The 25,221-nt window shown below is 37.6% G+C and overlaps 7 protein-coding genes across 11 annotated transcripts in view; 4 read left to right on the top strand and 3 right to left on the bottom strand.

Annotated features, from left to right (window-relative positions):
• LOC132203977 (discoidin domain-containing receptor 2-like) overlaps positions 1-3,596 on the top strand; it is a 64,452-nt gene extending 60,856 nt beyond the window's left edge. For both annotated transcript variants that reach the window (XM_059632159.1, XM_059632158.1), the window contains exon 15: positions 84-3,596. In XM_059632159.1, coding sequence (XP_059488142.1) covers positions 84-392 — 309 coding nt within the window. In that variant the 3' untranslated portion in view covers positions 393-3,596. The remainder of the gene's footprint in view (positions 1-83) is intronic.
• A 2,693-nt stretch (positions 3,597-6,289) lies between these two features.
• Positions 6,290-8,194, bottom strand: LOC132204023 (gamma-glutamylcyclotransferase-like). The gene is made up of 5 exons (XM_059632239.1): positions 8,033-8,194; positions 7,218-7,395; positions 7,028-7,161; positions 6,879-6,968; positions 6,290-6,820 (listed from the first exon to the last, which is right to left on the bottom strand). Exons 2-5 carry the CDS (start codon positions 7,389-7,391, stop codon positions 6,595-6,597), a joined length of 624 nt encoding a protein of 207 aa, XP_059488222.1. The 5' UTR covers positions 7,392-7,395; positions 8,033-8,194; the 3' UTR covers positions 6,290-6,594.
• Positions 8,195-8,261: 67 nt separating this feature from the next.
• Positions 8,262-15,280, top strand: LOC132204018 (protein MTSS 2). Of its 3 annotated transcripts, XM_059632231.1 has the most exons (17): positions 8,262-8,414; positions 8,606-8,702; positions 9,030-9,091; positions 9,158-9,231; positions 9,321-9,405; positions 9,522-9,613; positions 9,671-9,942; positions 10,001-10,108; positions 10,169-10,384; positions 10,548-10,643; positions 10,965-11,300; positions 11,358-11,481; positions 11,544-11,677; positions 11,822-11,924; positions 12,022-12,117; positions 12,273-12,844; positions 12,905-15,280. In XM_059632231.1, the coding sequence occupies exons 2-17, from the start codon at positions 8,640-8,642 to the stop codon at positions 13,361-13,363; spliced, it is 2,892 nt and encodes a 963-aa protein (XP_059488214.1). In that variant the 5' UTR covers positions 8,262-8,414; positions 8,606-8,639; the 3' UTR covers positions 13,364-15,280. The 3 variants fall into 3 exon arrangements, with proteins under 3 accessions (XP_059488214.1, XP_059488215.1, XP_059488216.1); XM_059632232.1 differs by lacking the exon at positions 10,548-10,643; XM_059632233.1 differs by lacking the exon at positions 12,022-12,117.
• Positions 15,277-18,409, bottom strand: LOC132204021 (solute carrier family 35 member F5). Of its 2 annotated transcripts, XM_059632236.1 has the most exons (10): positions 18,203-18,409; positions 18,042-18,151; positions 17,860-17,984; positions 17,639-17,782; positions 17,524-17,580; positions 17,189-17,461; positions 16,950-17,132; positions 16,587-16,894; positions 16,235-16,504; positions 15,277-16,180 (listed from the first exon to the last, which is right to left on the bottom strand). In XM_059632236.1, the coding sequence occupies exons 2-10, from the start codon at positions 18,091-18,093 to the stop codon at positions 16,099-16,101; spliced, it is 1,494 nt and encodes a 497-aa protein (XP_059488219.1). In that variant the 5' UTR covers positions 18,094-18,151; positions 18,203-18,409; the 3' UTR covers positions 15,277-16,098. The 2 variants fall into 2 exon arrangements, with proteins under 2 accessions (XP_059488219.1, XP_059488218.1); XM_059632235.1 differs by having other exon boundaries at positions 18,042-18,409.
• A 251-nt stretch (positions 18,410-18,660) lies between these two features.
• Positions 18,661-21,452, top strand: LOC132204019 (uncharacterized). Its single transcript, XM_059632234.1, has 6 exons — positions 18,661-19,089; positions 19,147-19,414; positions 19,504-19,928; positions 19,984-20,384; positions 20,440-20,703; positions 20,759-21,452. Exons 1-6 carry the CDS (start codon positions 18,860-18,862, stop codon positions 20,965-20,967), a joined length of 1,797 nt encoding a protein of 598 aa, XP_059488217.1. The 5' UTR covers positions 18,661-18,859; the 3' UTR covers positions 20,968-21,452.
• LOC132204024 (uncharacterized) lies at positions 21,271-22,331 on the bottom strand. Its single transcript, XM_059632240.1, has 3 exons — positions 22,016-22,331; positions 21,771-21,953; positions 21,271-21,717 (listed from the first exon to the last, which is right to left on the bottom strand). Exons 1-3 carry the CDS (start codon positions 22,065-22,067, stop codon positions 21,500-21,502), a joined length of 453 nt encoding a protein of 150 aa, XP_059488223.1. The 5' UTR covers positions 22,068-22,331; the 3' UTR covers positions 21,271-21,499.
• A 74-nt stretch (positions 22,332-22,405) lies between these two features.
• On the top strand, positions 22,406-24,922 carry LOC132204022 (ras-related protein Rab-2). Its single transcript, XM_059632237.1, has 6 exons — positions 22,406-22,566; positions 22,749-22,820; positions 22,885-22,952; positions 23,022-23,197; positions 23,248-23,428; positions 23,487-24,922. The coding sequence occupies exons 1-6, from the start codon at positions 22,521-22,523 to the stop codon at positions 23,580-23,582; spliced, it is 639 nt and encodes a 212-aa protein (XP_059488220.1). The 5' UTR covers positions 22,406-22,520; the 3' UTR covers positions 23,583-24,922.
• The last annotated feature ends 299 nt before the right edge of the window (positions 24,923-25,221 follow it).

Raw genomic sequence — 25,221 nt, 5'->3', positions numbered from 1 at the left:
TGACATATACTCTGTATGTCAAAAAAAAAGTTGAAAAAAATAAAATTAGCTTTCATTTTGTTTTTCCTCTTCTTTTTTTGCAGGGCAAGCACTCATGCAAAAGTGATGTTTGGTCGTTTGCTGTGACTCTCTGGGAGGTCCTCCAGCTCGGCTCGGGCAGACCTTTTGCAGAATTGTCCAACGAGCAGGTTGTGGAGAACTGCAGTCACTGGTACCAAGACAACGGCCACCAGAGGCTACTTTCTCGGCCGGCCGCGTGCCCCCGAGAAATCTACGACCTGCTGAACGAATGCTGGAGGCGACACGAAGCAGACAGGCCGCGTTTTTCTGAGATCCATCTCTTCCTGCAACGCAAAAACCTCGGCTTTGTTCCACCGCCCACGTTGGCTTGAACTGACTGAGCAAAAAGAAGAAAAAAAACTCTCGTTTGCTTGTCTGAAAAACAGGTTGCAAGGAAGTGGCCGCAAGAGCTTGTTGTTTTTGTTGTCATATTGGTGCAAATTTGTTATCGGTGAGAAAGAAATTGCACAAATTTTGCAGCGCCACTTTCTTCAGCCCCTCTTTTAAAACTGTCATCTCTCTGAGTGCCTGTCCTATGATAGTCTTTCTACGTATAAACTCTCCAGTCCCTCTGCACACGTGAGCTCAGGGACTGCTATACACTTCTTGGTTCTACGTTAGTTTATTTGGTGTTTTCCTTCCCTCATTGTGTAAATACATTTTCCAAAGTGGATCTCATCATCAGTAACAATTGATTTCTCGCGGCGAACATTGAAATAAACTGTATTTTCCTTAAGTGATGTGATATAGTGCGTCATATAATCCAGCGGACTGGCTAAAAATTATAATAGCATTGATGAAGTTTGATGTATGTGTTTATCTATCTGAGTGGTAGTGTTTTCATCACCGCGCAATTAACCTCCGACGAGAATTTTTTGGTTCATTCTTTCATTACGGTTCCAAAAATTTAATTACTATATCAAGAAAATACTAAGAAAATTGAGCGCTTGCGGCGCAGCAAAAACATTTTTCCGAAGCAGAAATAAGCCCTAATTTGATATAAAACTAGAAAATTACAGCTGAATTTGATGCAGAGAGCGGACCAAATTTAATGGAAATTGTGTTAAATATCCTGTTACCGAGCTGGGCGCTGTGGTATTAACCTCCAGAATTTCAAACTCTCATAACTCATAGACGTGCAAAAGAAAAAAACAACGAACTCGCAGATTTTCTCTTTATTTCGTACGTCGTGTGGTTTTGATTAGATGTTTGCGCTTGCATGAATGGGTGTTGGAAGAGGGAAAATAAATAATTATTAAAAGCTCATTATGAATACTGTACATTTAAGAGATTTAAAAAAGCTACTTTATTATATCATTAGAGGAGAGCAACAAAATCGGAAACGATGAAACATAGAATTGACTGACAATCCTGTACGATGATTTGAGAGCACCCGCCCCTATAACAGACGTAGAAAAAGCAGCGAGTACAGAGCAAGAGGCCCCAGCAAAAGATTTCTCGGCGATCATTGGGCCCGCGAACGGCGAATTTTATGCTAGCGTTCTCGACACAAAAGCTCAATTCCAGTGTTAAGGGCACACGGGCCTATTTTCAATAAAAGTAAAGTCGCGTAGTTGATTTCCCATTTTACATTCTCATTAGTGGTTAGTTTAGAGTGTCGATGGTGAATTTAAAAGAAAAAAAAACGTTATCTTCAAGCACGTAGTTCCATTTTGAATTTATTAGATAAAAATAAAAATTCACACAATTAAGTGAAATAGAATTGAGAGCGAAAAGGAGTAAAAGAAACGAGCTGATTGCAGTTACCAAATTTTTCTTGACACAAGCTCGGAGACCAAAAGGGTATAAGGAGATTTAACTTGAAACTGTAGCTAGACGAGGCGTGTTCAAAAGATGGAATGCTGGCTTTTTCTGTTAATAAAATTTAACATTTTCAATAATTTAAACTTTTTGTGCAGTTTGCAATCAATAATGGGTATCATAATAAGGTCGTTTACTGACTTGCCTGCATTCCATTTTCATCAGCTCACAGTACCCCAATATCATTCTGTTAGTCTATCGGTGCCAAATATATGTCTCAGCTCGGATTTTCATACACACATGAGAAAGTTAGCTATCGTGTAATTATTGATAAAATAAAACAAAAATAAAAGCGACGCTGAGAGGTAAGGATGAAAGAGTACAAGTGAGATTACTGTGTATTTTACATAAAGGAATAATTCACGAAAAAGGTCTAAAAATTTTGCGATATAAAATAATATCGTGCATTATTTTTATGATGTATTATCTCTGATTTGAACATTCTTTAGGCAGCGTATAGGCGAAAAATGACCACTTTGAACGCAGATTGTAATTGGCCGAAAGGAAAATGTAAAAATTTTAAGCAAAGTCCAAAGTTAACTTGAAATTTTTCGCCTAAAATAAAGCTGTCAGTGATCTGATATCGCCGCTGTAACTTGTAACATATATAGTTGTACTTTTGCATCCACTGCAAAAATTTCTTTTGTAAATTAATATTCCTCAATATGCACATAAGCATATACTAGGATTATGGAAACACTCACGAGAAACAAATTAATAATAAAACGAGACTATACCGTAGCTCTCCCTGATGTAGTTGGCTCTTCGACGATCTTCCTCCTGTTGTATTTTCATACTCAACGACCCGTGGCTGAATTGTTTGCCAAAAAGTAGAAATCGTTCTCACCCAAAATGACCCTGTATATCAAAGCCGACAATCGCCTGTGAATTTCAGTAATTAATGGAAAATGGCGCTTTCTAAAAAAAATACAGGAATAGCTGAAAATATCACGGAGCAATTGATATTGTCGCTTCAGTAGGTCTAAAATCCCTTATCGGCGATTCTTCAGACGGAATTCCCTAAATTGTGCCAAAAACACATCCTCTAGTTATTTTCTTGAAGCAAATCATATCACCAGTGTAGTGTTTAGTATTAGAATAATAAATCACAACAATATATTGATCGATTTCCCGACCGAGAGAAAACTATTTAGCATATTAAGACACTTTATTAAAAACCAACCAGCAACCTGATCTCTGATTTAATAAAGTTCTTTAATTCTAATAATATTTTTTAACCATGGAATTGACAAATGATTGCTTTTATGCTATGTCTTTGTGTAACGTTTGCTGACATGAGTGTTGTGCAAATTGAATTTGACTGAGGCGGATGAAATTATTTGTTAATAATCTTGCACAGAAAAAAAATTAGCAATGAATTCTCATATAATTATCATGTTGTGTCCATATGCATATATTATTGATTCTCAGATTGATATTCTCCGCGTTTTGTCACATATCAGATTTGACTAAGATGTGTAATTATGTAAAGAAAAGATTACGCAGGATTATGCCGTATTCACAAAAATGTCTTACCATCAAAACATTGTATAATTAAGGAAGGTGTACGAACAATTTTTGTTGATGTTGAAATCTATCAAATTAAGCAGAAATATGAATTGTGAAGAAAATCACATCTTCTTTTTTGTATTTCATCATTTCATGTGTGACCACATAGTCTGAAAATAAAACATTTTACGTGTTGGCTTCTATAAGATTTTCGTTTCAATATTACTTTACTCCTCCATTTATTTGCAGAACACTGAAGGAAAAAAATGGTGCTTAATGCACACACTAAAAACTCAATTTCCTGGATGTTATAAATATTCAAAGAGCTCTGCGCTCTCGCCTGCCTGCTCGCATTTTGTGTTTTGCATTGCCCCTGGTGAAACATGAATAATAAATGTTTTGTGCATTCATGGCTTAGAAAGGGATCACCTCTTTTCCTGCGCGCGTAATGAAAACGCTGTCGCTCAAGGTTTTCGAATCAGTAACGGGGGTGAGTTTTGACTCGCACTATTAATCAAAAGTCCAGTGTATCCTATGCACATACTACAGGGGGTGAGAATGAATGGCTAAATGCGAGGCGACGAAGCAAATAACAAAAAATACACTCGTGCGATAACCATCTCTATTGCCTGTTTCGAGGCATTTAAATTTAATATCGTGCAAGGGAAATAATAGATGATGGCGTTTATCATTTTGCTTCTCTCATGCAAATGAAACTTATTTGTGTGCAATATTCTTTTGTGTGTGGGGAGACACTGCAATAAAGCGAGAGGAAAGAAATCTTAATGATTTATCGCAGTTTAAATTTCCGAAAAGGAAATAACATAATTTTTTACGCTGACACATTGTTAAATGTGATATCATTTATTAAAAATTTGTTTAAGTATATTTTTTTCGCTTTATTCATCGTTTCGTACAAAATAATGATATTAATTTTATCATTATAAATGCATACATGAATTAATTTTGTCAATTTAGCAAATGCATCCGTATACTTTTGCTGTATTAAAATTTACAATTATATGAATTAAATCTAGGTTTAATAACTCTTAAGTTATCTATTAGCAATAAAATATGCTCGGCTAATCATTAAAAATTTTATAACTGTTTCTTTTTTTTTAATAATACTGATTTTAATAAAAATAGTCTTTTTATTTTACAACTTGTTACACAATTTAACAGGTTGCATGATAACAAAAAAAAATTTTCAACCCATATATTATGCACTCAGTTCTTAATAAAAAAAATGAAACTAGAATGCAAAATTTATAATATGGAGGTTTGGTATTTTTGTGTATCACATAAATACCATGGTTGGAAATTCCACCCTCGTTGCTTTTTGTCCGAAATATGTCCGTATAAAACTGTATTCATAAAATGTAAAATGCCTTTGCTACGCTTTCCTTTAATAAGTGACGCGTGTCAAAAAAGATGAAACTGCGCCTCCACCCCAATAATTTATTGGTACCGCATATTGTCTGAGGCGCGCTCACAATGATCGCCGTAATAATTAGAAAGGCAGACTGGAGAGGATGCGTCTGGGTTACAGCGAAATGGGACGGGAGCGCATAATGTTTTGTACTGGGGTGGGATTACAATACGCGCGCAGGGTGGATGTGTGACGCACCCTCGTCGCACGGGTGTAAAACAAAACCACCCCTTGACTGCACAAGAGTGTGTAATTTCGAGAACATGCAATTTATGCATTGCTCGTGTTAGCCGCGCGGCTAATCTAAAACGTCAAACTGAAGTGCAGAGGAGCAAAAAGGGATCGCAGGACAGTTGGGACGACGAGCGGTTAGACCGACGGCCAATTAAACATGTGGGCAACGAAAATCTCAACCCCTGACAAAAACTGATCACTTGATTTGCACCAATAGGTCCTCATGAACTGTCAGGCCAGTTTAAAAAAAAATCTACATTTCTGCTTCACAATGAAGTGAATTGTAATCTTATAAAAAAATTTTAAAAATGAAGTAAATAAAAAAAATTTTTTCAATTACTGAAATTAATTTTAATCAAATTTTCTGCCACGTTTTTGCATAATTTTTTTAGATAAATGGAAAAAATGCAAGTATTTTTAATTAAAGATCTATTTATTGTGTTTCATTAATCAGTAAAAAAAATAATCAATGACCACACATCAATTTTTCCGAAAGATAATTTTGAGCAATATGTTCTATATTTATTTATTTACTTATTTATTAATTTTCTTTGTAAGAAAAAATTGTATGACCTTTTATTCTCTAAATTTTGTTTTTCTTATTTTAAAGTATATGTCTATTAATTTTTTCCAATTTTTTTCATTCTCTTGTTTTCAAACACCAGTTTTAGCTGTGCTTTAGATGAAATAATTCATTTAATGGTGTTTGGAAGATTTGAAAGTAAAATGCCTCTCAACTTTAGGAAAGGGCCGGCCATGAGAGCAGCGCAGGGTGTGGTTGAATGCGAGGCCGCAGGTGTTTTGGCAAAGCCAGCAGATCCCTCGTTAAGTCCCAGCATGCACTCTACTTATTACTTTATCATCATCATACATACATTATGTGGGCAAAGTTTTATATTGGAGTGCGACTCTGAGCGCCAGAGTGAGCATGTGGCGGAATTAGACCTCTAAACGCAGGCACACAAGATTTATTCCATTTGCATGGTAATCAGTGTGCGCATAAAATGTCCAAACCCCACTTTGCTGTAATTCCGGCAGGCACAATAGTGTTGTTTATTTAGTTGCACACAAACATATATGTGTGTGTAGTGTCATTTGTGTTTGCAATCCACGCCCAAGGACAATTTAGCTGATATGCAAATTTTGATTTATTTCAACCTAAGCCCTGCTTTAAACTTCTGAAAATTTATGGGTCTCTGCTTCACCATAAAGTGGTCAAAATTAAAAACATTTCACTTGTGATATTATTTAAAATAGATTCGATATATTTTGTCAACAAGTAAATTTAAAATAAAATTTTGGATCATGTCGATGCACAGCATTTTTTTTGTCCACAATATAAAATCCATATGAAATATTCCAGTATAAATAACAGCAAATTTCAACTTATGAATATAAACTACATTTGCATGCAAATATTTTTTGTTGACCGTATTTCAACAACACTTTATAAAGTAATTGTCAATTTGAGTGGGTAATATGGCAATTTTTAAAATTGCAAAATAGTTGCATATATAAATAAAAAAAATTTACCTCATCACTCAATCTTTCTTGTTGACTAGAGCAGGTCGATTCAGAAACTGATCTAAAGTCATTCCGCTGTCATGTCCATTTGATGGGATGCTCGACAATTTGTCAATGTATGATTTTGGCAGGCTAGACTGATTTGCACCCCTTAAAATTGTCTCGAGGTAAATTGGCGATGGACGTCTAGCTTGCGGAATTTTTGAGTAAGTTCCACCGGTCAATGGCTCTTTTGCATTGTATCTGAAAATTATAATTTTTTAGAAACTTCTATTATTAATGAAGCCAAAGTGAAATCAACCTGTAAGTCCTGCAGTTGTAAGTCGAGCCAGCAGCATCAGTTACATTCACATGTAAAACCTGGTAAACCCCATCTTTCACACCTTCTTGACTACAAAAACAAAAGAAATATAGTTATGCAATGGACTAAGAAAGCAGTGAAAAACAAACCGATCAAGTGAATCAATTTGATCAGTGTCCATCTTCCAAACAGCTCCCCACATGTGTGTACCTTCCTCAGGCTCGATGGTGGCAACAGCTCCTCCCCATCTCCTCGAAAAACCAGCAAAATCTAATCTGTAACCCTAAAATTAGTTTGATGTTAATTATCATTTATTTAAGTAAATTATTTATAAATTACCTGCAACTTTGCATTAGTCTGTCGAACAGCCGATGGATTGTTGATGTGGATTCTTTTATCCAAAAGGTTGCTGCCATAGGCAAAATACCAAAATTTTCCTCTTCCAGGCATGATTTTTGCAGATGCTGCGATTTGGAACACGAGCACGCAACAGAAGAGGAGCCGTTTCAGCATCACACTGGAAAAGATAAAAAAAAATTGATCTTTGAGAGTAAAAAGTGATAAAAAAAATAGATAATAAAATTTCAAAATATTTTCCATTTCCACAATAAAGAGAAAAAAATATTAAAGAAGATATGCATTAAACTGGTTATATTTGAAATGAAAAGGAATATTAAATGAATCAATGATATAAGAAGTACTTACATTTACCCAGAGTAGTAAAATATTTTATTTTGTTTGAATATTTTACTATACTGGGAAAAAAAATAAATTGTGTATTTATTTGAAAGCAATCAAAGGTAGAAGACAATTTTTAAATTATTTTCTTATTTGCATGATTTTATTCTAAAATATTCATAAAAATATAAAGAACTAATCTTAGTGAATAAATTATTATTTTCAATTGAAATGCTTTGAAAAAAAGCATTCTTACAGGAGTAATATTATAGTAGAGTAATCTCAGGTAAGAAGTTAATGATTATTTTTGGTTGAGGAAATTAACATTGCAAATTTTGGAAAAAAAACAGGGCATAATTATCAGCAACATTTTGCTAAAATACATAGTGATATAAATTCGCAGCATGCTTTAAAGTACGTACAATGATGATTTGTCGCAAAAAAGTAAAAGTGGCAAGATTAAGAGGTAAACAAACCTGGAGATGTGCGAAAAATCGTCGTGTTTACGTTTTTACGCCGCTCCCGAACGACTGTCCTTGAGAATCACATGTGAATGACGTTCACTTCTTGTTCACTTCTCACGGGTTCGCACCAATTTTAACGGGACTACTTTTTCACGGCGAGTGAAGGAGGGCGAGAGCCAAACATGGAAGGAAAACATACGAGCATCTCAGCCTGCTCGATACGCTACCCCCACCACGAAAGGGGAGTCAGGGGAGTGCGTTGACCAATCAGAGCGCCGCTTTTTACTACTACCAGCAAAGTATCACTGCAGCCGGCCATGTTTATTTAAAAGACGGCGATAAAATGATCACGAATTTTAGCGTCTAGCGGCCGTGATTGTGCCTCCCTTTGTCGGTAAGCATGGTTTTCGCGAAGGGCTTGTTTTTGCAATTATCAAGGGCTGCTTTTTGCAACAGTTTCGTGTAAAGAGCACGTCGCACTGACAGACTGTTTAGCTTCAAGCTGCCTTTTAAATGATCACTGACCTCGTATTACATACGGACATGACCCCTTGGCAAATCAATTTTGAACGAGATTCATTGCAGAGTCGATGGTGAACTGATCTAAAGGGTTGCTACCATGGACATCGAGGAGACAACGGCCCTCGGCCAGCTTTTCCAGCACATCATCACTGACATGAAGGTATGAAACAAGCTGATCGTTCATAGGGGCCATGTTATAATAATTTACAGCTATGTTCGCTGCAGATGCTACTTTTTCTCGATTCAGCATTTTTTATTCATGAATCGCAAACTGCTCTAGCTTTGGCCAGTTTGCTCCGAGGAATATAATATTTTCTAGAGACAATTTTTTGGTTACTTTCAGCCCTCTGTCGTTTTTATTTTGGTTTCAAAATTCATATGGTTTAAAAAGTTCATTGATCCCCCCTCCAAAAATGATTTCATAATTTTTGCTTGATTATTGCTCAAATTTCTTATTTCTTATTGGCGTGTTATTTTTGTTCTGCAGAATGGGGCCCCCTTATGGGAAGACTTTGTCAGCAAAGCTACCAAGCTACATTCATGCTTACGGTAATTATCATTACTCATCTCTCGTGCACATGGTATCAATTACAATAATTGTGGTGTTCAATGTAGGGCAACTTTGCAAGCAATTGGACTTTATCTGGAGGCGTTTCAGAAAATCGCAGATGCAGCTACCAACTCTAAAGGTTTGATAAATTTATAATTTTGCTGCAGCTCTTGTTTACTCTCCATGTTCTAGAGATGTTTGATTTAAAACTTTTATCTGTGTTTACAGGAGCAACCAAAGATATTGGCACGGCCCTCACGAGAATTTGCTTGCGTCAGAGAGCAGTGGAGAGCAGAGTTAAATCTTTTACAAGGTAATAAATATTTTATGTTTATTTCTTTCACTTTCATTATGGATGCTAAAATTATCTCAACTTTATCTCTCTAATTTTTTTAAAAGTTTCTAATCCGTCCATTATTTTTCCTTTAGTGCTATTATGGATTGCCTTGTAAATCCTCTGCAAGACAGGCTCGAAGATTGGAAAAAAGCCACAGTAAATTTAGATAAGGAACACAGCAAAGGTAATATTTGTAAAAATTACACATTTTACTATCTTTATATTAATTTCTGAACTACAGAAACGAAAAGAGCCAGATCGGAGCTCAAGAAACGTTCGACTGACACTTTGCGCCTGCAAAAGAAAGCTCGTAAGGGCCTGACTAGCACCTCTTCATCTTCGTCTCTGGCTCAAGGAATCACTGCAGCAATGGACCCTCTTGACTCTCAGCAAAAACTACTTCAGTCTGGCATACAGCAGTTAGGAGAGTGTGAAGGCAAGTCTGTCCGAGCTGTGTTGGCAGAGGGACGTGGCAGATTTTGCATTTTTGTCACTTTGCTAAGACCAGTACTTGTGAGTAATTAAAATTAATTCGTGTTGTCTAGAATATTAATGTATTAAAAAAAATCAGGAACAAGAAGTAGCCATTTTCTGGGAACTGAGTCACGTCCAGGAGGCACTTGATGAGCTCAACAAAGCCATTGGAGATCCTAAAACTCTACCAGATACTATTGAACAGGTTTATATATACTGAAACTTAGTTTTCCACTTTGACAAGAGTAAAATTTTGCGTAATTAGGCTTTGCAAGAGCTGACAAATGCCTCGGCTGCTCAAGAAGCAGCTTGGGTAAATGCATCCAACACAAACAATCGAGATTCGTCCCCGCCCAGTAGCATGGGTTCTAGAAAGTCCTCTGTTGGCTCTGCTGCCTCTCTGCAAAGTCTGAGCAGCCACAGTGGAGGTGCTGCAGCTAGTCAGAATGCCTGGCCCCAAAGAGCAAACACAATGAGCAAGGTACCCCTTTCTTACATAAGTTTGCCAAACATTTCTTTTTATTCCTATGTCATTTGTTCATTTATTGAAAAGCATGGTGATTGAATGTAAAGTAGATTCAGTTATTTTACCGTCGGCGTGTTATGAGTGTCAATTTCTTTTGTTTTTACATTCTATTACATAGCTTTCGAGACCTCCTGCATGGTTACGTGCTGTGTCTCAAGACTCTGGATTCGTCTCATCGCAAGATAGACTTTTCCCCTACTATCTTGGCCAAAAGGTATTTTTGAGTGCATCAAGTTTATTTTTATTATTTTGTTAAAAAAAATTGCATGATAAGCTTGAAAATTTGTTTGTAACAAAAGTTTTGTGTTTTTTAAACGTTTGCTGCATCAAATTTTAGCACAAGATTTTTTTTTTTTTTTGTTATAAAGTTTTATTTTTTCTTGCATTTTTTTTTTTTTAGAAAAATTTTAAATTTTGTGCAGTCTCTTAAATGCTTGATCATTGATTTGCATCAAATGACTCATTCTGTATTAACTTCGATGCACCTCTGATGATTATCAATAATAAATTTAATAACATGACTTTTGTCAATCAGGGGAATGACACTGCGAATGGAGATGGTTCCAACTGTAGCACTCCAACAACCAGCGGTGGAATTATGGAAGAGCTTGCTGCACCTGATTGCAAGGATTCTGGCACTGCCAATCAGCCCAGTTCGTGGCCAAATCTTCAAGAAACCTTGCAGTTTGAAAGAGCAGCAAGTGCCATAATGGCTGACCAGCAGCAACAGCAAGTCGGTCCAGCTGCTGCTCAACAGAACCAGCGCAGACCGCATACTATATCAGCCGCATACGGCCAACCAACTGCCAGGCCACCTATAGCTTCATACCATTTTTCACCTCCACCCTCAAGCCCTGCTCCTGATGGACAGGTTAATTTTTTTTTTTTTAATCCAAGAAATATTTTTTTATGAAAAAAATATCTCCAGAATTCTAGGCCCCCAACAGGCGCAGGTGCCAATGGAAGACCAGCTGTGCCTAAGCGGTGTTCTTCATTAGAAAGACCTGAACGTCCCTCTGTCCTAGTTCCAAAGCCTGCTCATGCTCGCATTGGTAAGTTAATTGTCAAAAGTGCACATAAGTTGAACTGTGCTTATCTATTGCTGTAATTTCAGATGCTATATACGACCAAGAGACTCCCACAAATGAGGTCATAGTCTGCCCTGTCTACGTCAACATGCACGAACTTGCCAATTTAGCAGCTAACAAATCAACTGACAGAGCTGGTGCCACTGCTGTTGAAAACAAAGTACTATCTCAATTTATTAATACTTTTTTAATTGCATTGAATGTAGGATACCAATATTGCAGCTGTATTTATATATGCTGGATACAATTTAGCAGTGACTTAAAAAAACAAAAATAAATTTTATTTAAAAATAACGTCTTGCAGGATCTTGAGAATAGCAGCGAAAGCTCGCATGAGTCGTCTAGTGGTTACGGCAGCCAAACGATGCCTCTTCATGGTGCCCATGAAGATCTTCCACATCCTGATGGTAAATATTTTTGATCGCCTGTTTTGAATTTATACTTTTTTATTTTATGATTTACAATTTTTTTTGCTTTTTTATTTTTCTCCCATGGCAACTTCAGTTCAAAATGATGATCTGATTGATATGCTTCCGTTGCCTCCATCTCCTTTGATGATCAGACCTGTTCGCCAACTCCATAGACCAATGTCATTTTCAGGTAACCTAATGAGAAGTGGCACTTCTGAATTTGAACTTTCATTAAACACATCATAAGCTCTTAGAAACTACTAACCCCTTCGCTTCATCACACTTATTCTTTTCTTTTTTGGGCTCCCAAAAAATAACATTAAAAAAAAATCAAATTCGTTCTAGGCTTTCCTCCTCACAGTGGCAACACAGGCTCATTCCGAATCCCAAGACGCGGCAGCACAAGTGCTCCTCCTCCACCACCAATTCGCAGAACCTCGTCCATATCTACTGTCAATAAGATGCCACTAGGCGCTGACGACCTTCCGCCGCCCCCTTCACCCTCTTTCTTGCAGCAACAGCACCAGCAAAATCAGCAGCACTTGTACGGCAATATCGGAGAATGTCACATGCGGAGCTACACTGAAGTGCCACACATGCCTAGTCAGAGCCGACGGCCTCCTACCTCGGAAGAAATATACCGAACGTCGACTGTTGCCGATACGGTTCGCACTCTCAGCCAGCAACCATCTTGGAGACCAGGAGAAGAAATATACAAGCCTGTTGCCGACGCCATGAAAAGGCAGTACCAGGATGCCAAAGGAAATGTTGCTGACACTGTTCGCACATTGACCGAGCTTAGGCACCAGCCTGCCAGTCCCATTCAACAAAGAAGGAATGTGAGAGTTTCTAATGAAAATTTGAGCTTGATAGAAGATGATGTTTACGTAAGCAGAAGTCCTGCTACCACTCGAAAGGTATTAAAGGCTATATAAGATTTTACGACTGATTTATCAATGTATTTTCCATATTTTCAGTTATATCAGGACCACCAAATGACAACTAACTACAGTCCTAGCACCAGCCGAAAAATGTTTGAACAGCAACAACAGCAGGCAATTTACAAAGTGACCCGAAATCCAGAATATGAAGACCCATCCAAGCTGCGTCTGATCCAGCAGATGAAAATCAGTAAGCTCAAACAAGAAAAGGCTGGTGCAGGTCAAGGGCACCCTTCGCAAATCATGAGGAGATATTCTGAGGAAGACAGCAAGCCTCAAGAGGCGCAGCAACAGACATTTTTGTTGCAAAGTCTGACCACCAGACTGACACAGATGCAGATGAACAACAAAGCCTTGCGGGTGCGGAGTCTGATTGCCAGCCGAACGGTCAAGGATCCTACCCTGGTGCATGACAGCTTGATGGATCAGATTAAACGGGGTACTCGACTCCGCACTACTCCCACAGATGAGCACGCTCATCCTCAGTTCTCTTGAACAGCAATAATTCCGAATAATTATAAGAAGTAATCAAAAAAATACTTACCACTTAAAAATTAAAATTCTGGCAAACTAGAATCAGAATCACATCTGGAGCTATCTTTTGCAGCGCCTTATATGGCAACAATGCAGCAACAAAATGTTATTTTACAGGACAATAATATCTGTGCATCTCGAAACAGCTTTTATTTTGGGCATCTCAAATTTCGCCTTGCTGTTGAATTGAAAATTGAAATCTGATTAGCTGTGTACATTTGAAAGTCGAGGCTTGCCATTTAACAAGTGTTTCAATTTCTTAACTGAAATGCTGTTGACTTAAATATCAATTGTGGTGTTTGCCTCCTTGTCAATTATCTCTCCATCTTGTTAGAGAAACATTAAAAACTTGTCTGTACATTGACGGAAATCCACTGAAAAACGATGTTCCCAATTATGACCTTTTTCATGGTGTATGTTTTATATATGCACAATTTCAACACATTCTTTACCTGTTTAAGTTGTTATCTTAATAGCAGGTGATTTGAGTACAACCTATTATTTTTAATTGGCTCTTGATTGATTAAGTTGCATTTGTTTTTTTCACTAGTAGTTTATTAGTCAAAAATCTTTATTAGTGTTCAAATTAGAGAATCGCCGAATATTTACATTCAGAAGTTTGAGAGAAAATATGGAGGCTCAAAACTAAAGTAACTTAAATTGATTTGATAATCTCTTCAAGTCTGAAAATGACCTGGTTAATTAGTAAGTCTTAAAAAGTAGTGAATTGAGTATATCAAGCAATTCTACCTGTTCGTTCTTATATCGCGGAATCATGCTTCCAGTGGCTGCAAAGACCTGCACTTATAGCAAAGCTTCCAATTACACATTGGAAGTAGAAAATCTCAGGATGATTGTAAAACCTAAAATGCATACTAATCTTCAAAATTAATCTATAGGATTTTATTTGTTAGATTAAAGAAGACTTGGAAAAACTAGTTACTAAACAAAATTTTGGAACACACAAGGCAAAAGTCAAAATTTGACTCGATTTGCTTGCTTGGTGTCCCTAACAAATAATTCATTATTATTGCTGTTATGCTCTCTTATGTACAAGACTGGAGAACTTATCTCTGATTTTTGTATGGTCATACTTAAGGTACACAAAAAATTCTAAAAGAAAAAAATGGCAGATTTGTGGAAAATTTTTTGATTCACATAGTGTTTTTGCTTAGCAGACTTTTTGCAACCTAAATAAGGTTGCAATTATTTTTCTTATTCCATCCTATACTGATAATGGTAAATGCACATTTCAAGAATATTTTTAATAGCAAAACCACATAACTGAATATATGTGGATAGAAATAATCGAAAATGCACTACACCATACGAGATATTTGTAAGAAACCTACTTTCCTGTTTCCTCTAACTGTAATACATATGTCATGTGGTGTGCATAAAGACTAAATAACTTCAAGTCGACGTATTATAATAAGTGTGCATATCACTCCCTTCAGCATAATTAATCAGATACTTGGATTCTTCCTTCCTCCAGATACCACGAAATGTCTAATCTGCTATATCACTCTTCATGTACATATGAAGCACAAGAATAAAACTTACTTATTAAGGTGTAGTAGCAGCCCTTTTTACATGTGTATGTAGTAGTCGGTATCTTTTTTATTGTTCGCTGGGTGACTGACCAAAGTTGAGCAACAATAAGAAATGCAAACAATACAACTTGTTGTGATGCCCCCTTGTTCAGTTCCTTTGTTCCATATGTTAGGTTTAGTTGCACTATGGCATTATTTATTTCTTTATATTTATATGTAGTTTGATCTTACACTATGGCAAGAAAAACAAAAATGTGATTTTGTCTTAAAAATTGATTTTTTTTTCTTTAAGTATGAAACAAATAAATGAGTGCTTCAATATGAATTTGCAACAGGAATTTTATTTTCAATAAAACCCAGAAATTTGCACTGGTAGTCTGGTACACAATAATTGTTTACATTTTTTCTTAGTCGAAAGAAGTGCCCTTTAAATAAATTTGCTCCTATGGACCTATCACAAAATTCAACTCATAAACAGCATGGGATTAAGTTAAGTCAATCATCAACAGACTGCAGTGCTATGTGCACCACTAATTAAAAAAATCCCATGTTATATCTTTGAATAAAATTTTAAATTCATTATAAATATCGATTCGGATAAAATATAAAATAACAGAAAAGGGTGATTGTGTATTGTCTGCTCTTTAGAGTTATTCAGAATGTTCAGTAAACACTTCAGTTCTGTATAATATTAAAATTTAGAGTTCATATTTAAAAGAACAGTTTTTAAGTTTTTTAAGTTGGCATTTTAATGTATTGTGCTGAACTAAAATGCCATTTTCCATTCATGGAAAAAGTGTGTGATCTATTTGGGATTTACTTAAAATTTAGGACTAGATATATGAAAATATTTCACGAAATCACTAAAACAGCACAGTAGCTGCTAATTAGCACAGATTAACGTGGACAATGTAGTTCTGAATGTGCTCCATATTTCTGCTAACATTTTTTTTATCACAAAAAGCGTTCTTTTTTTATGCTAAGGTGACAGTGCGAGTATTTAAGACATGTGAACACCTAGAGGAGATGTTTACTTATCACTTCGATCAGACATTTATGTGTGCTGGCTGAAATAATTTAAGTCTAAATTTTCTTAGCAATGGAATGTAGAAACTAAAGTGGGTGGCTGACCCGCGAGCTACTTTAGGCATCATGATCACTAGTGGAGGAACTGTTGACTCCTATTAAAGATTCGGTTTGCTCTCTTTCCCGCTCCCCTTGCAATCTACAAAGTCAAAATTCCATACACAACATACAATCTCAAGTTTGGTAAAAATACCTGTTGAACGAGTTCCTAGGTGAGGTTAATTTAGTCCAACCAATTAAAATCCATCTAGCAAGAGGGTCTCTCGGTGTTGCTCGTTCGCCGTTCGGACTTGGCGAGGATAATATCCCAGCCCAAACTAATGCAGCTACCATTGGAATCGCTCCAATGTACACCCTCAATGGGTAATGAACTTGCCACAGCAATGCATCGGCCAAGAAGGACAACGGAACTGTCAGCGTGAGAGCCAATGTCCCCACTAACGGGCATGTAAGAAGGCATCCCCTGGAATAAAAAAAAATCACAAAATTAAAAGCCTGACACAATTACAAAATGCATTTTTATATTATGTAAAAGTAAAAATTACCAAAGCCACAGCACTTCAGAGAGGACAGTTCCAATAAGTCCATTCAAGAACATCACAGCCCACTGGGGTCGTGTTGGCCACTCGAATTTCTCGAGGCCCAAAGCATGGAAAGCAGCAACAACAGGCCATAGACCAAAGAAGCAAAAGAGGCCAACAAAGCCAAAAAACATGGGAACGTCAAGTGCCTCTTCCGAAGGGACTCTCTTCCTTAGACTGACCAAGTACACAGCATACAAAAATGCACTGAAAAGTGCCAGAGAGGCGCCGAGTGGAAAACTGGGATTCATGCTTGACCAGCATACAGTGCTCTGCAGGGGTGTTGTGATTAATTCAAAACATTAGCTTCCAGTCGGAATAGCTTACTGCGCCTCCTATGCTCATTCCCACTGCGGCAATTTTCGACAAGCTAATCCTGTCCATTGGTTCCGACGGCATGGCTGCTGATAGTAACAGAGTAAAAAGAGGAGCAGCACATGACAGTAAAGAAACTAAGCCTGCTTCTCCAAACTCAAGAGCCGCTTGGTAGCTGTAGTTGGCCATGCACCACTGTGTCAGATTAAAAATAATCAGTTTTTCCACTTTTTGCTTAAACGTTTCATTACCAAAATGCAGAAAGAAAATGCCAACCAAGCAACTTTGCCCACAGGCAATTTACTTGCTGCCCTCCTAGCAATTTGGTCAGCACGGACACTTGCTGAATAGGAAAGTCTGGCCATTAGTGCTGCCGTTGCCTCTTCTTCAGACATCTGTCGAACTTCTGCCAATTTGCTGAAGCGCACTGATCTAACAGACGAATCGTCACTCTCGGTTCCCGAACTCTTCGAAGTACTTCTGCTACTGTCAGGCCTCCTCAGAGGAACATAAGATGGCTCGCTCTATTCAATAGATTTTATTATTTTTTAGTTTGGTTGTTTTTATTTAAATTGATTTAATTTACCAATGCAGTGGGCTGGTCAGCAAAATAATTTGAATCCTCAACATTTGGATCCATCAGCTGAGATTTATAAATTAATAGTTTAAATTTAAATTACAGTGCTCTTCTTAGTCCTTACCACGTATGAACTTGCAGTGCTCCATATGCACATGTCCCGCCAAGGAGAGTAAACCAAGAAACCCAAAAGGTATACACAAAACATGGAAGTTTTGACGTAGGTTGTGAATAGAGGTTTTTGGTAGGATTCTTCCTCATACAGATACTGAAATGCACATCAAAATATATGTCAAAATTAAATACTGTCAAAATTTTGACCCAAACAATTTAATATGATTATACTTTTGTTAGCTCCGACGATGCAACCCAAATTATGTCCACTAGTATCAATAAAACAATTCCCAAAGTGAACTTCTGAGATCTATTCAGTCCTATGTGAAAGTCTTCATTGGAATTTAGCATTGTGCCTGCAAAAAGTTTGGTTTGTTATTCCATATTATGCGTGTTTTAAAATAGAATATTACTGCTTGAACTTGTTTCATCAGTTATAATTGCAGATGACGGCTCTGCTGGCATTACTGAAGCTGAGCACCCACAAGTACCACGCAGACAATAAATAGTAGACAAAACTTTTCTGCGAAGATTTTTTAATGGCCTTTGAGCTTTGAGATTTAACAAGAATCACCAAAGCGGTGGCGGAATGGCAGGCCTCCAACTCTCACACTTGAAACATCTGGGTTATTTTCCGTCGTGTTAAAACTCGTTAAATTCCTATATTGAATTGAAACACTACGATTTCCATCGTCATTTTTGATTGATAAAATTTTAGTTCGGTCACCGATGTGAAAAATTATCACGCAGCCATGTTTATTCTTTGTTGTTTTGTTTTTCCCGTTTTACCGATTATTGACTTGTAAGCGTAACCGGTTAATGAATAGGATAAAATATTTCTCCAAGCAGGAAGTTTAACGTTAATATTTCAGATATCTCGATTTTAAAAGTACTTTTATTCAATTTAAAATCCTGTAAAATTTTACCTTGAGAAATTGATTTTTAGAGAAATAAAAATTTCACTGGATTAAAACCGGTTTTTTTCGTTTGAAAACCTCGCGCAATGTTGCGCATTCATTAAAACATTTTCCGTCATTCTACGAATCCAACATGGTGGAATGTCAACATTAGAGCGTGTTGAACGGCGCATTATTGAGCCTTGGAGTGTTTTCGTCTTGACCTGCCGGACACTTGCAAGCAGTGTTGCTTCGGACAGTCGCCGTATCCCGTTTCCGGTGATGCAAAGCTATTGTCGACTCCGCGTCACAACACAGAACGCGCCACCAAAATAATGAATGGTTCGCTGGAGGGTTCAGCTCAAAAGGGTGCCATCCCGAAGACAAAGGTCGCCACAAATGGGGTGCCCGAGCAAAGCAGCGACAACAACAACTCGACATGCTCTCTGTACAGCGATGAAGAGGACAAAAGGTGTGAAGAGGTGAGACCAAGGCGGTCATCGTCTCCACTCCCATCAACATCATCAGCGCTCGCACGCCCTGTGACCTTGAACTGCACGCAAAGGTTCGTAAGCTAAAATAATGATATTTCAGGATCTTAAAAAAATTGTCTTATTCACAGCTGGGTTTTGGAGGATTTAACTAGTCAGCCAAAGGACGTGGAAAGACCGCCTCCCGAATGTGATACAGACTTAAACGTGCTGCCGAAGCAGTTGTTGCAAGACTTGTGTACCCTCAATGGTGACTGTGATATTTGTGGACGAACTACCAACGGCAAGTACAAATCGTGCCATTTCAATGGTGATGATAGGACTGACGGAGAAGAATCTGACGACGAAGGTGATGACGATGAAGAGGGTGCGGTTGGTGGAGAAGAGCTCCTTTTAGAAGTACGTCAGGTTTCCTTGGTTATATTATAAAGAAGAAAAATCAAACTGAGCCCCTTAAATTTTACTAAAACAAATCAAAAATTTTTTAGGTTCTGCCCATTCGGAGCAGTCCGGATTCAGGAGAAGGCGAATTGGAAACCCACAAGTCTCGGTCACCTTCTTGCTCTTGGGACCAACAGAGTTTATCGTCAGGTGACGAGTGCTTCTACAGGTACAGAGGCGAGGATGACGCGCCCCCACTTGCCGAGCCTTTAGACAACTTGCCACCTAAAGATGAGCAAAGACATCGTTCTTCGTCTCCTGAAATGGACTATCTAGAGATGGACTTTGACCCCAGCTCAGATTGGGGCGGGGACGAGGTTGGTCCAGACGAGGACCAGCAGCAGCCCGAAGAAGTCGCCCAACCTCCACAGAACAGGCAGACACCAGACGTGGCTCCTATTCCTCCTGTGCAAGAGCCTCCTCCGACACCTCCTCTTGCACCAGTCTTAAGAGTTCCAACCAGAGCACCTTGGTAATGAAAAATTTTGAAATAAAAAACATGATTATTTAATAAATTTATTCAATAGTTTGGTGACATGTGGAGAAGTCATGATCTGGTCACAAGGTCGAGCTGCAGAGTTGGTTCAGCCATCGTCAAATCCACTCTATGCAGCAGCCAACACTATTTTTTATGCTCTGAGTGCCCTTGGTTGCGACACAAGTAGAGAAAGCGTTGTCACGTTTCTCAGTGAAGCGTTCCCAATGCAGTCTGTTCCGCAAACTGTCGTAGGGTACCTTCACTACCGAGCGTGCCATTCAACCCTTCACCCTTTTGCCCAGACGTATCCCATTTTTTCTGGCATCGACTTGGCAAGAGCCTTCAGAACCATATCTCTTGGCCGAATAAGAGCCAGATTTTTCCCTGTCCTCTCCAGGGAGCTTCTCACAAGCAGTTTGTGTAAACTGATCACACTCTGGATGAGTAGAGGTGAATTAATTATTATTACTAAGATTGAATTGTTTTTTACCGTGTGCTATTTCAGGCGTCATTCCCATAGTTACATTTTCTCATGCGTCTACCGACCACTCGAGGCATGAAATGATCTTTGGTGCAAACAGTAATGGTATTTTCACCATGGCAGAACCTAACCACCTGCAAACTGAGCAGGCACTCAGGTTGCGTTTGGCAGAACAGGGTACAACAACAGTGTCCCATTCGGACGTTCTGTCCAGATATAGTCGAGACCAGAATCTCCAGTCTCTTCTTCACACCACCTGTTTGCCATGGGTCACGAATAATGTTTTAGGTAATACCCAAATAATAATTTTCGGTTTCTAGTAACTCTGAGTGTGCAATTTCAGGCACTGTTGTTGGAATCTTGAGGGCGAAGTCATTTAGCAACCAGTCTCCTTCGCCTACTTCTCCTGGCAGCAGCCATCATCACCAGCACCCTCCTCTCACCTTTGCTCTGCCACTATTGTGTGTTTCTGGCATCACATTAGTGTACTTGAGCACTAACACTTTCTGCAGCACCATCGAGTCGTTGCTAAGTGTGGGTAATTTGGAATAGACTTGCTACATTTACTTTGCATAATAATGATACCCTACATGTTTCTATCAGTGCCTGATGAGCATGGGAACCATGCCAATAATGATTCCATCATTGTACCAAATTAAGCGCTTTCTACTTAGCAAAGTCATAAAATGAAATTCAGTTCATCTGAATTCTGAGCATTATTATTTCTTTATGAGAACTGCTTGTTAAAATGTTTTAAATTTAGATGAATATTTTTGAACGTGGTGATTTTGTTTAATAGACTAAACAGTGAAATTCCAAGTTGTAATAATTTATAAATAAAAATCAAAGTTATTACTTTTGACCTCATAGAACTCTATGGTGTACTTTATTGTGGACGGATTTGGACGGAATGATTTAGTTTCACAATTACATAAGTTCAGATCTAAGAGATCGTTCAAGCTAAATATTATAGATTGTAAAATATCAAAAATACAGTCATTTACACATTCTTATTTTTAACTTTAAAGAGACATTAATAATAATAAAAAAATGTCTCAAATGGCTGCTTCCTAAATTAAGTTGTCTACCTCAGCAAAGTGTAAAAAGCTGCAAATACAGCTGAGAGAATTATTACTGCCAACTGAGGCTTAACGTGGACTGAGCCGTTACATCCGTCCCCTGAGCAGTAGCATTCCTCCCAGTAGACACCATTCTCGTAAACTCCCCAATTGCAGACCCCTGTAACACCAGTGTCGGACACGGAGGCGCAACGCCTGATCACTTGACGCCACCTTCCGTCCCCTAAAATTAAAAATAATTAACAAATTGATGCAACAATAATATGGTTAAAATACAGATGAATCCAATGGGTCCCTGTTGAGTGATTTTCATGCAGAAAGTGCCAGGAGTGTGAGATTCGTCGCTGATGCAGTCCACAGCAATATGATTTTCAGGGTCGAAATTTTCGTATGCCCCACAGTTGTCTTCGCCCTTAGGATCCTGAGCAGATGAGCACTGATAGCATCTGATGGCATTTGCTAAATGAAGTTAAATATTATTAATTAATCATGGTTTAAAATTCTCCCAAATATTTTTTTACCAAAAGCGATAGTTGCCAAGAAAATGCAAAGGTGCGCCAAACTTCTAGCCATATTATTTTTTTTACCACAAAGAAAGAAACACAATAAGAAAATTTTAGAAAAGAGTGAAACCCTTGAGTGAAACGTTGGACCACGCCTAAAAAAATTGACGATTCTGTTTTCTGTTTACAGTATCAATAACTTCGGAAACCTAACAACAGGTGCCGCTTCTTCACTTTCCCCACTCCTTGATTTTTTTTTTCTTTTCAGGGTTGCATTCAGGATTCAGGAGCTTTCAGGAAACCACAAACTACAATGCAAGGTACAATGCAGAGGCGTGGAGGAACTGTTCGTTTATTCTCTTAATTCCATTGGCTGCTCATTCTTGACATGCGCATTGGAGCCACATATGGGTGAATTTTCGAAGTAAGTCAACTTGCGCAAGCCGTCACCACGATTGAAATCACAGAGAAGAAATTCACGTCGAATTTCAGGCGAATTTCCAACGAAAACTTCCAACTTATAATGTCATACGCGTACTTGTTCAAGTACATCATTATCGGGGACACAGGTGAGTGGTATTCAGTAGCTTAGAGATCAGGGCCGTGCCCTGAAACGAGTTAAATGCCAAGTGCGTCCAATTATTGATTATGCCACTGGCTGTTGTCATCGGCCATATGATAAAAAGTAGTCATGTTCCTATGACTGTACGTTCAACTAATTGCGAGCTTAATTTTTCCGTTGCTTTTTCAGGCGTGGGAAAGTCTTGTCTCCTTCTACAGTTCACAGACAAACGCTTCCAGCCCGTTCATGATCTCACGATCGGTGAGTTAAGTTTTTCGGTTCAAATAATAAAGTCTCAATGCTCTCTTGTTATCTATTTACGTAGGCGTCGAGTTTGGTGCCCGTATGATCACCATTGACGGAAAACAGATCAAGCTACAAATATGGGACACAGTAAGTGTTATTTTTAAGATCAACTCTAGCATATTAAAGGTCAATGTTTAAATGAAATAATTTTTCCAGGCCGGCCAAGAGGCATTCCGCTCAATTACTCGGTCTTACTACAGAGGAGCAGCTGGAGCTTTGCTCGTTTATGATATAACACGTCGAGACACGTTCAACCACTTAACCACCTGGCTGGAAGACGCTCGTCAACATTCCAACTCTAACATGGTCATTATGCTGATTGGAAACAAAAGGTTTATTTCCAGATATTTGTCTTTTCTGTAAAACTAACTTGAAATAACAGTGATCTGGAAGGCCGCAGAGAAGTTAAGAGAGAAGAAGGCGAAGCCTTTGCCAGAGAGCATGGCCTAATTTTCATGGAAACTTCTGCCAAAACTGCTGCTAATGTGGAGGAAGCCTTTATTAACACCGCGAAGGAAGTTTACGAAAAAATCCAGGAAGGAGTGTTCGACATTAACAATGAGGTAATTTTCTTTTGTAAACTCTTGAAAACATGATTTTTTAACAAATTCATCATTTTAGGCAAACGGCATTAAAATTGGACCACAGCATTCTCCCACAAACCCCTCGTTACCCTCCGGCGGACAGGGTGGCATGCAAGGTGGTGGCTGTTGCTAAGAGCACCTCCTCCACCTGAGACTGGCGATAATTTAAGTTTCCTCTCCACCTACCTAACTTTTCTATGACATGATAATGATTTGTGCAGTTCTCAAGATAGGGCAGGCTGGTTTGTTGCTTGGCACACGTTTCGTATCCATCACAAGTCCCCAGTAATCAATCAAACTAAATTATAATTACTCGTCTTCACTGAAATTTCTGTCTAAAACTTTAATAATAAGTCAGTTTTGTGCTCTCACAAATTTTACTTGGTAATCAGGTCATTTCATTTGGAAACTAAATTTTGTGTTAATAATTCTGTCTCTTGGTATCTTTAACTTGTGGTTATAAGCTTGATTATTGAAAATGTGCATATTAACGACAACGTTGAGATAGGCGCAGTCACACTTATATAATCATGTATGTGTAACTATTTATCAATGCACCTCTTCCTTCTTGTCGGAAACAACGCATATTTAAAACGTCTTAATTTTTAACACATTTGTAAATCCATTTAAGTCAAGCTGATTACCTTGGATAAAAATTTGTCTAAAGACTCCTTTTGTTCTAAAACACCTTCCGCTGTGTGAAACGGCTGGATGAGGATCAATTTTGTAAAGAAATCCTGTCACTTGCTAATTAATTAGTAATTTATTCGATCAAGTTTTGAAATTTCCGAGGGCAGGGTTTCAATGATATATAAGGCTGGTGTTAACTAATCTAATATCCCATATAGAGTGGTTTTGTTCCTGAATGATTGCTTGCTGTAGCTGAGACGGGTTTGAAATTATCACAAAGCGCTAAAACGCTTTGTCTAATTTAAAAACCTAGTTATTTGTTGTATAGAGCTTGAAACGATTACAAACCTTTGTTGCGTATGCGTATATCCGGTGCCGTTTTCAAGGCTTGTAAAATTTTGATTAGATTGTTTAATCCACCCTCCGTAGTGACAAAATGAGTCTATAGGCATTTTTTAACTTGTGCCTAGTCTTAGCTTCTCAATGATAATTCATAGAGAAATCTTATCGATTGGTTTTATTTAATTCAGTTTACATTATGATTTGTTTTATATTTTAATATCTCATAGCACCAAAAATGTCTTCACCTCTTGAAGTCATTCCCCCATCTGAAATGATTGTAGTACTCTCTGTCGTAAAATGGTCTCTATAATTTCCCTATTGGCATAATTCTCATTTTTTTTCTTTTGACATGTTAAAACGTGAAATGTGTCTTTTCATTATTACCATTAATCATAAAACTAGTTAATCATTCAAATTGAAAATTATTATATTTTTCTGTGTTATTAGCTTTTTGAATATGATATGATCATTAAATCAGTTTAAGCACTGTACCTCAATGTATGCAAATATTAATTTCATTTACCCTACTATATCCTCAATCCTCGGTTATAATTAAAAGAGTTATTATCAGTAAAATGCAATATACATAGATTTTTTTAATTTTTTTATGCTTGAAAATTTTTAAATGCAATTTTGTCACTTTGATTTTTCTGCTACAGGAGTGAAATAAAAAATAATACAATCAAATTATTGTAAATTATAGCATTGTCATTTGTTAATTATATTATATCAATGATAATGATGATAATTATTTTTACACCGATTTTTACTACGTTTTATTATTTGCTATTCAAATTTTG

Source organism: Neocloeon triangulifer, unplaced genomic scaffold (assembly GCF_031216515.1).
Source record: "Neocloeon triangulifer isolate White Clay Creek 2 clone unplaced genomic scaffold, ASM3121651v1 ptg000020l, whole genome shotgun sequence".
Classification (NCBI taxonomy): domain Eukaryota; kingdom Metazoa; phylum Arthropoda; class Insecta; order Ephemeroptera; family Baetidae; genus Neocloeon; species Neocloeon triangulifer.
The sequence above is the reverse complement of the archived record's forward strand: the minus strand, read 5'-3'. Positions and strand labels throughout refer to the sequence as shown.

Coding starts and splice junctions, on each gene's coding strand:
- LOC132204023 (XM_059632239.1), bottom strand. CDS start 7,391: ATGCTGAAACGGCTCCTCTTCTGTTGCGTGCTCGTGTTCCAAATCGCA. Junction 7,162..7,217: donor AGACTAATGCAAAGTTGCAG/GTAATTTATAAA, acceptor AACTAATTTTAG/GGTTACAGATTAGATTTTGC. Junction 6,969..7,027: donor CAAATTGATTCACTTGATCG/GTTTGTTTTTCA, acceptor TTGTTTTTGTAG/TCAAGAAGGTGTGAAAGATG.
- LOC132204018 (XM_059632231.1), top strand. CDS start 8,640: ATGGACATCGAGGAGACAACGGCCCTCGGCCAGCTTTTCCAGCACATC. Junction 9,614..9,670: donor AGATAAGGAACACAGCAAAG/GTAATATTTGTA, acceptor TCTGAACTACAG/AAACGAAAAGAGCCAGATCG. Junction 10,385..10,547: donor GAGCAAACACAATGAGCAAG/GTACCCCTTTCT, acceptor TCTATTACATAG/CTTTCGAGACCTCCTGCATG.
- LOC132204021 (XM_059632235.1), bottom strand. CDS start 18,093: ATGCCAGCAGAGCCGTCATCTGCAATTATAACTGATGAAACAAGTTCA. Junction 17,985..18,041: donor TGATGAAACAAGTTCAAGCA/GTAATATTCTAT, acceptor AACTTTTTGCAG/GCACAATGCTAAATTCCAAT. Junction 16,505..16,586: donor TCTGAAGTGCTGTGGCTTTG/GTAATTTTTACT, acceptor TTTTTATTCCAG/GGGATGCCTTCTTACATGCC.
- LOC132204019 (XM_059632234.1), top strand. CDS start 18,860: ATGAATGGTTCGCTGGAGGGTTCAGCTCAAAAGGGTGCCATCCCGAAG. Junction 19,090..19,146: donor ACCTTGAACTGCACGCAAAG/GTTCGTAAGCTA, acceptor TCTTATTCACAG/CTGGGTTTTGGAGGATTTAA. Junction 20,385..20,439: donor CACACTCTGGATGAGTAGAG/GTGAATTAATTA, acceptor GTGCTATTTCAG/GCGTCATTCCCATAGTTACA.
- LOC132204024 (XM_059632240.1), bottom strand. CDS start 22,067: ATGGCTAGAAGTTTGGCGCACCTTTGCATTTTCTTGGCAACTATCGCT. Junction 21,954..22,015: donor CTTGGCAACTATCGCTTTTG/GTAAAAAAATAT, acceptor AACTTCATTTAG/CAAATGCCATCAGATGCTAT. Junction 21,718..21,770: donor GGGACCCATTGGATTCATCT/GTATTTTAACCA, acceptor TTTTAATTTTAG/GGGACGGAAGGTGGCGTCAA.
- LOC132204022 (XM_059632237.1), top strand. CDS start 22,521: ATGTCATACGCGTACTTGTTCAAGTACATCATTATCGGGGACACAG. Junction 22,821..22,884: donor CGTTCATGATCTCACGATCG/GTGAGTTAAGTT, acceptor CTATTTACGTAG/GCGTCGAGTTTGGTGCCCGT. Junction 23,429..23,486: donor TGTTCGACATTAACAATGAG/GTAATTTTCTTT, acceptor TCATCATTTTAG/GCAAACGGCATTAAAATTGG.